Source organism: Microcaecilia unicolor, chromosome 2, assembly GCF_901765095.1.
Source record: "Microcaecilia unicolor chromosome 2, aMicUni1.1, whole genome shotgun sequence".
In the NCBI taxonomy this organism is placed as follows: Eukaryota; Metazoa; Chordata; class Amphibia; order Gymnophiona; family Siphonopidae; genus Microcaecilia; species Microcaecilia unicolor.
The window spans coordinates 289,237,906-289,251,326 of NC_044032.1; the positions used below are offsets into that span (position 1 = coordinate 289,237,906).

Sequence of the window (13,421 nt, forward strand, 5' to 3'; positions counted from 1 at the left end):
ACTGAGAGGAAGGGGACAATGAGGGGGGGGGGGGGGGGGTCAGCCGCCGATGGCCAGCGTTTTGTCCCCTGTGCAGCAAGTGTGGGACCGCTGCGCGACGAGCTGCCCACAGATGACTGGGTTGGTGAGTCCTTTGATTAGCGCCGGCGAAGGAGCGTCGATGCTCTTGGACCTGGAAACAACTTCATCGCTCCTGAATCATTTAACCACCATGTCCAAAGGAGTGGAGGAGTGAGTTAGGAGTGTATGCTAAAACGGAAGTCGTTTACAGCTGAACCCGTGTCGGCGGTGCCACTCCTAAACCCGTAAGAGGTATCAGCTTGGAGTTTTTGGCTCCCGTGGAGGTTACATTGAATATCATCTGGAAGGAGCTTCAGGACCTAACAGTGGTAGTAAATAATTTTGCTTCAGATATAATCTTATTAGTGAGCCACATGGATAATCTAATCGAATCCCTTGAGAATGAAAAATTGATACAGCAAATGAAGTTCTACAGGAGTAGGAAACGGTTAAGATTTTGAAAATGATAATAGACCAGAAAAATGTGAACAAAATGAATATTATTACAGATGATTAATATCGAGATTGTTGTTTTCCCAGAGTTCCGGGTATGACTCCTAAAGTTTTTTCCTCTGAAATGATTCCTCTTAGTATATTAATTCAAAAGGAGTGAAGCCTGTGAAACTGGGATTACCTTAATCAGTGGGAATTGGATTAGAGACTCAAGTGTTTGTATTGTTAAATAATTTCTGGTTTTAAAAAAATGAAATCAGGTGTATTATTTCCACTAATATTGGACAATAAGTATGTTTCCAATTAAATAAATTGACTATACACCGTTTTGGGTTTGAAGAAGCCAACCAGATGATCAATGTGGAATAATGACTCAGAAAAACAATAACTGGGGATAATCAGGTTAATACCACGTTTTCTTTGTTTACTGTTTAATTTATATCCTTGTCTTGTTTCACTCTCCCTATTTTGTGGTCTAAGGAAGAGTATAGAATTACCTGATTTGAAATAATTCTTGTGTGTTATTTTCTCTGTATTTCTGGCAATTTATTTTAGTGCTTATACAATTCAGTTGTTATAAATAACTAAAGAAAGAAAGAAAGAAAGACAGCTGGAGCTGATCGACCTTTGGTTCTCTTTCACTCTAACCAGGTACATATGCAATAGCAATAACATCCAGACTGTGGACAAACACCCCCAAAAAGCGCATGCTTGCAGACGGAGTTTTCAATCACATAAGTTAGCAAACAGAGACCCTGGGGATACTCCCCAAACTACTGTTCTTCAATTGAGATGTAGCAAAACAATCTTGCATGCAATACCAACCTCAAGAAATATTTTGCAAATGGTAAAATTAACTATGGGAGTACATGTGGAGGAAAAGGATCTGTTACCCTAGTGACACTTACACATTTCATATCAACAACTCTTTGTGCTCAGCTCAATAAATATATATCAAAACAGCCCATATGATCAAATCAGCAATTCAAATTCAACAAGCATTTTTTGTAAGACAGCCTGTGGGAACCGCAACTGGGTGACTGACTCATTTGCGAAACAGAAAGCACTATCATTACACCCCTAATGAAGCCTGAGTTGGTGAAACGGGTCCCTGTTGGGTGAAGCAAGACAAGTGCTTGTTGCATTTGAACTGCTGATTTGATTATATGGGCTGGTACCCTGTTAAATTGATGCTGTAAAAGTTATTATAAGTGTCACTAGGGTAACTGAGATCCTTTTCCACCACAAGAACTCCCATAGTTAATTTTATCATTTGCTAAACATTTCTCAAGGTTGATACTTCCTAAACCCCAATTTACCCGTGCCTGCAACCTTTAGTTTGTAGTGACACCCCAAACATCCCTCCCTTTCCTGCACAGACATCTGGCACATGCTAATATACCTCAACCTGTAGTGGCCTCCATCCTGCTATGAAACTCTAATAATAATTCCTGTTTGGCAGTAACACCCTAATAATAACCCATAGTCAAAAGAAACCCCAACAAAATCAACAACTGAGGCATCCCAGCAACCACCTCTTGCAGATAGAGCCTTATAAAACTCCCCCCCCCCCCACCTAACCAGCAGAACAAGAACCCCAGGACACTCCACTATCTGCTCACCCCTGCAGTGACTGCCAGTAATAAACCCTCAGCCTGCAATGATCTAATATAATAAAACGCACCGTGAACGTTCTGAAGACAACGTTCTGAAGTCACTCAAACACTCCCTGTAGGGTTCGTGGATTCATGGTGTGAAGCCAGCCAGCCGTCTCTGCCCCGCCCTCGCGTCAAACGTCATGACGTCGAGGGCAAACGTCATGACGTCGAGGGCGGAAAAAAAACAAACAAAGCGCAGCGTCAGGGAAGGAGGCGGCGCTCCCGACGTCTCTAGCCTTCCCTTCGCTGTGTTCCGCCTTCTTCTGACGTCACGTCAGAAGAAGGCGGAACACAGCGAAGGGAAGGCTAGACGTCGGGAGCGCCGCCTCCTTCCCTGATGCTGCGCTGCCAGAACCGCCACCGAGGTAAATTTAAAAAGAAAAAAAAAAAAAAGGGATGTTGGGGGGAGAGAAGAGGGTGGGCAGTAAAGTTGAACAATGGGAGCGGGAGGGCAGGGGAGAAACGACAGCATGGATGCGAAGGGGGGGGGGGGCCATGGATGCGAAGGGGGGAAGAGGGCGGGCCAGTCTGGGACATGGGAGAGAGAGGAGCATGGATGCGAGGGGGGGTCATGGAAGGGAGAGAGGGGAATTGCTGGAAAAGGATGAATGGAGGGGGCAGGGGACAGAGGAGCATGGATGGGCATGGATTGGGATGGCAGGGCTCAGGGAGAGAGGGGAATTGCTGGAAAGGGATGAATGGAGGGGCAGGGGACAGAGGAGCATGGATGGTCATGGATTGGGAGGGCAGGGCTCAGGGAGAGAGGGGAATTGCTGGAAAGGGATGAATGGAGGGGGCAGGGGACAGAGGAACATGGATGGGCATGGATTGGGAGGGCAGGGCTCAGGGAGAGAGGGGAATTGCTGGATAGGGATGAATGGAGGGGACAGATGGGCATGGATGGATATGGATTGCAGGGCAGGGCTCAGGGAGAGAGGGGAATTGCTGGATAGGGATAAATGGAGGGGGCAGGTGACAGAGGAGCATGGATGGGCATGGATTGGGAGGGCAGGGCTCAGGGAGAGAGGGGAATTGCTGGATAGGGATGAATGGAGGGGACAGATGGGCATGGATGGATATGGATTGCAGGGCAGGGCTCAGGGAGAGAGGGGAATTGCTGGATAGGGATGAATGGAGGGGGCAGGTGACAGAGGAGCATGGATGGGAATGGATTGGGAGGGCAGGGCTCAGGGAGAGAGGGGAATTGCTGGAAAAGGATGAATGGAGGGGGCAGGGGACAGATGGGCATGGATTGGGAGGGCAAGGCTCACACTCTCTCTCTCATATACAATGTCTTTCTGACTCTCACTCTCACACACTCTGTCTCACACTGTATCACATTCACTCTCTATGTGCCACACAGTCACTCACACACTCGCTTGGTCTCATACACTCACTCTCACAGAGAATCTGTGTCTCACACACACTCTCTCTCTCGCACACACACACACACTCTCTCTCACACTGTGTCTCACATACACACTTGCACACACTCTCATTCTCACACACACACTCTCTCACAAACACACTCACACCCAGACTCACTCTCTCTCTCACACACACACACTCACACTTTCACTCTGACTCTCACACAGTCACTCTCACATACACTCTCCCAAACATACATACTCCGAGGAAAACCTTGCTAGCGCCCGTTTCATTTGTGTCAGAAACGGGCCTTTTTTACTAGTATCCTAATAATTCTCAACCTTCAGCAACAGACATCTTGAACACCCCAGTAAAAGCTTAAGTGACATGTTTAACCTCCACAGCATAGACAGAGCCTTAAATTGCCCCCAGTCAGCATATAAGATCCCAAGATGTGCCACTAACAGCCAGCTTCCATAACTGAACTCCCTCTACTGGTTCTGCCCTTGTTCCAGCGTTGCTGCCCCTTCCCTGATACTATTTCTTCTTTCTCTGGAGCTGCTGCTGCCTCCTCCCTTGACACCATTGCTTCTTCTCCTGGCTTCTTCACCTGGCACTGATGCCCCCTCCCCCCCACTCCCAGGCACTGTCTGTCCTTCCCCTGGTTCTGCTGCTCCTCCCCTGATACTGATTCTCTTTTCTCTGGAGCTATTGCCCCCCCTCCCTTGACACCATTGCTTCTTCATTTGGAGCTGATTCCCCCCCCCCCCCCCGCCACTGTCTTTCCTTCCCCTGGTGCTGCTGCCCCCTCCCCTGCCCGCTCCCTTGACACCACTGCTTCTTCATCTGGAGCTGACGCCCCTTCCCCTGGCACTGCTACCACTCACCTCATCACAGGCTTGACAGCGAGGCTTCAACAGCTCAGCATGGTGACGGCCACAGTAAACTTTCCCATCTTGGTAGAAGTAGATGAGGTCAATGAGGAGCTCGGCACAGCTGGCACAGCAGAAACACTGGGGATGCCAGCAGGCCCCATGTCCTGCCCGGCTGGCGTAGACAGCAATGTCACCTCCTCGGATCTGCTTCCCACACTGCCAGGAGAGAAAAGAGCAGGAAGAATATCACTCCTTACTGCCTAGAGAGCAGAAGAGCCCATACACCCTGAATCTCCACCACTGCTCATATAACATCCAGCATTAACCAATTCAGCAACCCTGCTCCCACTGGCTCCAAGGAAAACATTCCCCCCACCCCCTCACTGCTATTTATTAATATCTTTTAGATATTTAGATTTGAACCTTTTTTCACATCCCCACTTTTCCTTGCTTTGAAAGTCCAGTTTACATTCTTAAAATATCTCCCAGAGGTTATTGTCTTCTGGTGGGTTTGGTTTAGGTGTACTGTGATAAGGATGAACCTCGCGCCTGTGCCGAGGAATGTTGTGTATGAACTCAGTCTTTCAAATTTTCTGCTAGTGCCTGCCTCAACACTCACATTGTATCAAAGAAAGCTTCCTTCTGGAGCTAATAGGGTGTAATATGTACAAGCATCATATCAAGGTACTCTTGGAAGTTTGTTTTCATCAGTCTATTGGTGCTCAAGACGACTGGACCAATTTCTCATTTGTTAGTATTTGCTATACTGCTCTTAATGAGCACAAATCAAAGCGGTTTACATAAAACAATAAAAAACATTTAAGAGATTAGAAAAGAATGCCATATTTTAAAGACAGAAAAGTAGAAGCACAAACATACACCATTCAATCAATGACTTGGGAGAGTAGGGGATAAAAATCCTAAGGAATGATTAGGGAGTGTACAGGGAAAATCCACAACTAACACGGAAAGACAGGGTAAGGGGCTGCTAGGGAGAAGACTGCTATAACATTAAGCATTCCACTATGTTATAAGTACGTAAGTATTGCCATACTGGGACAGACCGAAGGTCCATCAAGCCCAGTATCCTGTTTCCAACAGTGACCAATTCAGGTCACAAGTACCTAGCAAGATCCCAAAACAGTACAATACATGTTATGCTGCTTATCCTAGAAATAAGCAGTGGATTTTCCCCAAGTCTATTTTAATAATGGGCTATGGACTTTTCCTTTAGGAAGCCATCCAAACCTTTTTAAAACCCCACTAAGCTAACCACGTTTACTACATTCTCTGGCAACGAATTCCAGAGTTTAATTACATGCTGAGGGAAGAAATGTTAATGCAATGTCAAGGAAAAGGTCAGATCAAATAAGTGGGTCTTAATGGGTGTGTAAAACATAGGGTAAGAAGTCTCTGCTCTAGGCGGTCCTTTTACAAAGTGGCAGTAGGGCTACCGCTCATGTAGTGCGCCAAATCGATACCAGCGACCGATTAGTGTGCCCACCCAGCGGTAATTTTGAAGTTGGCGTGTGCTGTTTCCTGCGGTAGAAAATATTTTTTTCTATTTTCTATTGTGGGGGACGTTCCTGGCGATAATCAGCAGCACGGCCACATTGGCATGCGCTGCTTGAGTACCACACGTGTAGCATGTCTGCCTTTACCACTAGATCAATGGGTGGCGGTAAGGGCTCAGGCAGCAAATAGCTGCATGCTACTTTTAATTTTAGCGCACAGCCATTTACTGCCCCCATTAAAAAGCCTTGTTTTCCCAGGCGCAATAAAAAATGACCCAGCGCACGCCAAAAACAAGTACCCACAGTACTGCAGGCCACTTTTTACCATGGCTTAGTAAAAGGATCCCTAAGAGAGCATGGAAGGGAATTCCACAAAGAAGGGGCAAGGCAGTATTCCAAGTTTTTTCCCATCTGGCCCATGGAGCTGGTAGAACAAGTCGATGGATCAATCTGCCACATTTTCTTGGTCTCTGATTGCATCTCTTGATCAGCCTCTATATGTAGTATAGAACAGTCACTTGGTGTGACATTTATATGTTCTTTTTTTTCTTTTCTATTATGTTTAGTTTCCTTAAAGTGAGATTTTATCAGTGGGAATGTCCATGTCCCAGGTGATCACTACTTTCATTCTCTACAACTCTGTCAGGGTTACGATCACACAATTTCCAGTGGATAAGGTATGATATACTTGATTGTGCCTTTCTGTGTACAGATCTTCTGATATCAACGCGTCACAACTAGTCAAGGGTTGCGAAATCGTTCTCATTTCTGCACCAGAAAAGCTGCATGTTTCTATTTCTAACCTACTTTCTAAAGGAAAAAACACTTATGAGATTATCACGTGTGTGTGTGTGGTTGTGTGTGTGTGTGTGTGTTTCCCCTCATAACATTTCTGTTCTGACCAGAGTATTCCTGGAAAGTAGGCTTCATTAGTACAGTTTGAACTCCTTGTTCCTGTTTTCAGCTCTGCTTGCTGTAAAACATTTTGGTGCCTCTTTAGTACTTTACTTTACCGTTTGATGACTCGCCTCACCCAAATAAGTCTCGAGGCAAGTTACAATAATTTTTTAAAATCCAAAACAAGCTACTGAAATAAAAAAAAAGTAACATGTATTAAGCAATTGTGCAAATAAACATATGCTGTTAGCACACGAGTGCAGTCATTTATACCATGCTAGTGTACAGTGCACTGCATGCCGTGTTAGGGGGTGAGAATCGGGCGGGTTATAAGCAGAGAACGGACATGGACTATACACTGCAGTAGATGCATGGTATTTACTGTATGCTAACCGTGCACCGTCACTTGTGCAGTTAGTTCCGACAGACTTCCAGTTCCTCAAGAGGAGCTAAGTGCATCTGCACTAATTGAGAATAACCCCAATACACGGTAAAGAACACTTCTGCATAGTATCTGCAGGGGACATGCAGGACACCTCACTAACAGTTACAGCACAGCCTATACATCTATTGTGTGTTAATTTTTGCTATTAAAGTGTGTTAAGTGCAGAAACTTAGTAAGAGAGCCCCTCGGAACCTAATTCACTGTTCTGTGCTCCAGCTATCAGTTACCTTGATTGCAATTCTCATCTTTAGATTTGAACTCTTATCAGATTCCAGGTCAACCTCAATCTTCAATTTTAGCTCTTCCTGAACCTAGCTGTGTCTATCTGAAAACATACTTCCTGCAGGATATACATTTCCTTAAACCTTCAACTTGTTTCTGTGTCCTGACTAGATTGTAAACTCCTTAGAGCAGGGACACTCTCCTAAACATGTATTCATCCAAGACTGCATATCTCTTATTAGTGTTGTAGAACTGAGAAGGGCAGCAGAGGTAGGGCATAGCCCTTTCTTTGGCCATTCTTGTGCCAGATTTTGGTCCGTGTGTGGTTGTGTACCTGCCATTTGCTTTACCTTATTTGCTGGTCCAACTCTTCAGAGTTTTTGTTGTTTTGCAAATTCTGTTGTTTCATTCCCTACATGAGCTGGAGGAGTCTTGCTTTTATTCTATTCTTAGGAATGCTTGTCCACGTTTAAGGATGGAAAATGTTTGTGGCCATTTCCTTTTATACATAGGAAGCTTATGAGCATTTCAATTGGTTGATACCATTAAGTATGATTAGAAGTCTATTACAGTAGCTCTATATGCGTAATAAAATAAACTAACTCTTTTTCTATAATACCCATATTAACTTCTGCTCTTGGGGTGCAAACTCTTGGCATATCCTGGGTTCTTATACATTGGCTGGTGGCTATGCATTAGTTTTCTTGTTCTTACATCCAACAGACTGAATTTTTCTAAGGCTAGTCTATGATATCAAAACTGAATGAAAGAAAATCAAGTATCTATTAATGACTTGTATCTTTTTCCATGCTGTTTATGCACTGAGCTTTTAGTCTTTTATAGCTCTCTTTGCTGATCTTTTTGGATAGTTGTACTTTCATCTACTCCTAGGCATATATAGATGCCTTCCCATTTCATTTCTTTTACATTGCAGTTTTCAGTTAACATAAGAACTTAAACTTTGCCATACTGGGACAGACTGAAGGTCCATCAAGCAGTGGTGTTCCTTGGTCAGCTGCCACCCAGGGCGGATCGCCGCTGAGCACCCCCGTGGGTGCAGGGCCCCCCCCCCCCAGCACATCACCTCCAAGTGCCCCCCCTGGGTGCATTGTTCTTGCCTCCTGGGGTGCTGGGAGCAGCCACATGGCTGTTGGCTCTGCTGGTTCCCTGCTCCCTCTGCCCTGTAACAGGAAGTAACATCAGAGGGATCAGGGAACTGGTGGAGCTGACAGCCGTGTGGCTGCTCCCTGCACCCCTCCTGCAGCGTGCACCCGGGGCAGACCGCCCCCATTGCTCTGCCCTCAGTACGCCGCTGCCATCAAGCCCTGCATTCTGTTTCTAACAGTGGCCAATCCAGGTTACAAGTTTTGCCGCTTATGCTAGCAATAAGCAGTGGATTTTTGCCAAGTCCATCTTAACAATGGCTTATGGACTTTTCTTTTAGAAAATTATCCAAACTTTTTTTTAACCCCACTAAGCAACATGGATTTACCAAAGGAAAATCCTGTCAAACGAATCTGATTGACTTCTTCGACTGGATGACCAAAGAAATGGATGAAGGACATGCGATAGATGTGATCTACTTGGATTTCAGCAAAGCCTTTGATACTGTCCCTCACAGAAGACTCATGCATTTATTTATGTATTCTTGTATCCCACTGCTATCCAAAAATAAGTTTCAGTACAAAATGGCTTACAATTTACAATAATGTTTTACAGTTAGGATAGGGAGAGGGCATTGTTAGCTTATATAGTTATTTGTAGAATTCTTTGAAGACGGTTTTCAGTTCTTTTCTGAACTGAAGATAGTTACTGATGCTTCTTGTGGCTTTTGGTATTGAGTTCCACCATTTGGAACCTAGGTACCTGAATCCTGCTGTGTATGGTCTTGTAGGTTAGGTTTCTGCAGTTGGGTAAATGAAGTAAGTAACCTCTGGTTTCTGGGTTTGCATTTCTTGGGGATAGACCAATCATGTCTAGCCTATATTCAGGTGCCATTCCAAATAGTATCTTGAAAATGAGGGTGCTAGCTTTGAAGAATAGTCTTGCTTTGATTGGTAGTGTTTTCAGCAGTGGGGTAGCTCTTTCGTATTTCGACTTCTTCTGTTTGGGACGATTTGTAATGATTTTAGTGTGTTTTCCTTACACCCTACGTATGCTGCATTACAGTAGTCTAGTTGTGATAGTATTGTCAATTGTACCATTATCCAGAAAGATTGTCTTGAAAAATAGTCTCTTATTATTCTCAGTTTCCATAGTGTTCTGCAGCATTTTGGTGTTACTGCTGATATTTGACTGTCCAGTGATAGATGTTTGTCAAGAATAATTCCCAATATTTTTAATTGTGTTTCTATTTAGTATATTTGATTGTTGATTGTGAAATTTTGGTGGGATGTGGAGTTGTGTGGGCTGAAAAGAACCAGGAATTTGGTTTTGTCTCTGTTTAGTTTAAGTTTGAAAGTTGTTGCCCAGTTTTCCATGAGGTCCAGACCTTTTTTAAACCTTGTCCAGTATTTCTGAGATACTGTTGTTAAAAGGTATGTAGATGGTGACATTATCTGCGTATATGAATGGGTTGAAACCCATTAATTCCAGTTTTTTGCCGAGTGGTGCCATCGTTACATTGATCAGTATTGGCGATATTGGAGAACCCTGTGGTACTCCACACTCAGAGATCCAAGAGGCTGATAACTGGGTAGACATCTTTACAATGTAGGATCTGGTCCTTAGGAAACCATTGAACCATACTGCCACTGCTCTACTTATTCCCATGTTGTCGAGCACTTGACATATCAAATTGTAGTAATAGTATATTTTCTACTTAGCTTATTATGTTTCTGAACTTTGTTATCAGGGTGGTTATGACCGTCTCTGTGCTTTGTTGTGGTCTGAGACCTGATTTGGAATTATGAAGGATTGAGAATTGTGTTAGGTATTCCATTAGTTGCTGTGCTACAAGACCCTCCATAGTTTTGGTCAGTAGTGGTATTGAAGCTACTGGTCTGTAGTTTGTGATAGCGCTGATCTTGAAGGTTGTGTTTTTGGGTATTGGGATGAGTACAATATCGCATTTATCAGTTGGGAATTGACCCTTTGAAAACATGTATGTGACGTGTTTGGTGAAGCATTCAATGAACCAGTCCAGTGGGTCTCTCATCATATGATTGGGGCATTTGTCTAGCACAGAGTAAGCATGTGTGTATTTTGTCAGTAATGTCTTTACTGTGTTTAGTTTGGGTGATTTAAAGGAGGACCAGGTTCTGTATGCCGTGGTACGGGTATCTTTGGTTTCGCATTCTTGTAGGAAATCTGTGATAGATGCTTGTGGTTTCACAAGGTTTGATCTTGTGTTTGCTTTTTGTATTTAAAATATTGTGCAAGTTCATCTGCAGTTGGTGGTAGTATGTCCTGGGTTTTCAGTAGTTTGTTCATGAGTTCAAATATTTTTCTCCATTTTAATGTATTCTGGGTTAGCATATGTGCTGTAAAATTTTGCTTTAGTTTTCTTTATGCTGTTTGTATATGTTCTTATAGCTTTTCTCCATATGGTTTTGTTTATGTCTGTTTTGTTTTTGGCCCATGTTCTTTCAAGTTTCCTGCACAAGTAGCTCATCATTATGGTTGTTTTTAAATTCTTGTTTCTGTTTTGAGTGGTGCTGTGTCACGTTTTCAAAACTGGAACTAGGTTGTGAGCCCTTGGGCCACTGCCGAGGAGCGGCAGCGGCAGGCAAAATCACCCCCAAACCGGAGACAAGGCAGAACAGGCACACTTAAACTTCACCTGCGCTTGGCCGCTTTTCACCAGGAGTTGAGCCCCTGGCTGCAGGCTGCCGGTAGGACTTACTGGGCAAGGCAGGACTGGATACCAACAGACAACACACAACAAGTCAGGACTAAAAGCTGCAAACGCAGCCCCTAAACAGAAACACAAACACTGACAAACAAAAGACAGAACTGAAAGCTGCCAGGCAGCCACTAAACAAGAAACACAGAGAACCCAGAACTAAACAAACAAATACAAATAAGAGTCAAGACTAGGACAGTACAACCTAAGCTAAACAAAACTAAACTAGCATCAGACAGGGCACTAGAACAAGAAACTAGACTAACCAGAAGTGCAACAAGCACCAATATACCAGGGCCTTAGGCGATGCAAAGGCAGAGCAGAGAGTTTCAAAATGGCTAATAAGCCCAGCAGCAGCTGAGGCTCAAGCTGCAGCAATCACCAGGCAACTACGGGTGCTATGCAGGTATAAACAAAAAGAGCAAGTCTGACAGTCTGGAAGATCCGGACCGGACTGAAATCTGGAACGGGTGACAGTAACCAGACAGTCCATTGCAGCCACCAGGTCTGCCCACCAGGTGGCGAGAAGAAGGAGAGCATGAAACATGGGCACAACCGTGACATGCTGTTTTCTTTAATGTGTTTTCGCTTGCTTTGTCCCAGTTTTTCATGAAATGTATGTCCTTTGGTGTAATGTTTCTATGTTCATTCATTGCTATTCTCCAGAAGGTGTTGTTGTCCACCTTCCCCCTGGCTGTGATTGTGTGTGATGTTCTTGGTTCTCTGTTCTTGCCGTTCTCTTTCCATTGTAGTGTGAAAATGAGCTTGCTGTGGTCTGACCACAGTACCTCTTCCCATTTGTGATTTTCTATTATGTGGTTGTTGTTTGCTGTGAGCTAGTAAGTCTAGTAGGTGGCCCTTTGTGTGGGATGATATGCCTTGTGCTGTTTTGAAGTTCCATTGATTTATGAAATTCATTTGGGTTCTAGTGTTGGTGTCGTTTTGCTTTTCTAGGTGCAGATTGATATCTCCTAGTAGTAGGACATTTGGTTGGTTAGTGCAGATGTTTGATATGTAGTCCATGAAACAGCATTTAACCAGCTTCCTGAGGGGCAGTAAAACAGTATGTTACTTAGTTGATCAGCAAATGTTGTATCAGTGATTTTGCATGCCAAGATTTCAATTGTGTTGATAGGTTCTACTGTGAGGAAGGATTTGTACATTATTGCACCTCCTCCCTTCTTTTTAGTTATCTTGATGTGTATTGTTTTATATTCCAGTGGGCATATGTCAAGCAGTGCTAGGTTGTCTTCGAGGTGTAGCCATGTTTCTTTTATGAGCAGTAATCCTAGTTGTTCCATTTCTATCCAATCTCTGAGTAATTCTGATCTGTTTGCTGCCGATCTCGCATTTATATATCCTATGGGTATTGGGATGTATGTATCATATTTGATGTTGATATGTTTAACAGTTTGTAATTGTCTGTGTGGTCTGTCTGTTTTGAGATTGTGGTTTTGTTGATTGTTGTTCAGGCTTGGCTTTGTGTAATTGGTTGTTAGTTTGACCTCTGTTTTGTTGTGGGGGTTGTGATTAGGCTCTTCCAGTTGTTGATGTGAGCGTCATCTGCTGGGTAATGCGTACAGGGATTCTGTTCCATTCTTTGGGTGAAGTAGCTGGTATCTCTATTATCCATATTACTAGTATACAGTAGAAAACCCATGTCCTTAGATTGGCCATTTTGGAGGGTGTGGGTGTTTGTGTGTATGTGGGGCTAGTTGCTGTTTATTTGACTACCTGCCTTCTCCGTTTCTCTGGCTTCTCATGCTGGAAGGCGCCGCTGAGTGGGTGTGACGAGCCATTGACTTGGGTGCTCCCCCATAGCTCCCGGTCCTCAGAGCCTCTCCTGTCAGCAGCCACCGCTTTGGGTTTGCTGAGCCAGTCACGCTCAGTTCTGTCGGCACATTTGTGTGTCCCAGCGGCTGGATCATTGTCCTCTAGCTGCGCCAGCAGTAGGAGTGGGTTGCCCTACTCGTGATCCTGCTGTGTAATGGGGAATCTCCTCCTGTGACTGTGCCTCAGCTCCAGTCCCCGTCCTCTTCGGTGGCTGAAATCCGGGAGGTCTGCTATGGGTCAGCGCTCATCTAT

The 13,421-nt window shown here is 44.3% G+C and overlaps 1 protein-coding gene across 1 annotated transcript in view; it reads right to left on the bottom strand.

Annotated features, from left to right (window-relative positions):
* Nucleotides 1–13,421, bottom strand: part of PRICKLE3 (prickle planar cell polarity protein 3) — a 106,142-nt gene that overhangs the window by 22,823 nt on the left and 69,898 nt on the right. The window contains 1 exon segment of the mRNA XM_030194256.1: nucleotides 4,427–4,630. Within this exon segment, the coding sequence (XP_030050116.1) occupies nucleotides 4,427–4,630 (204 nt within the window).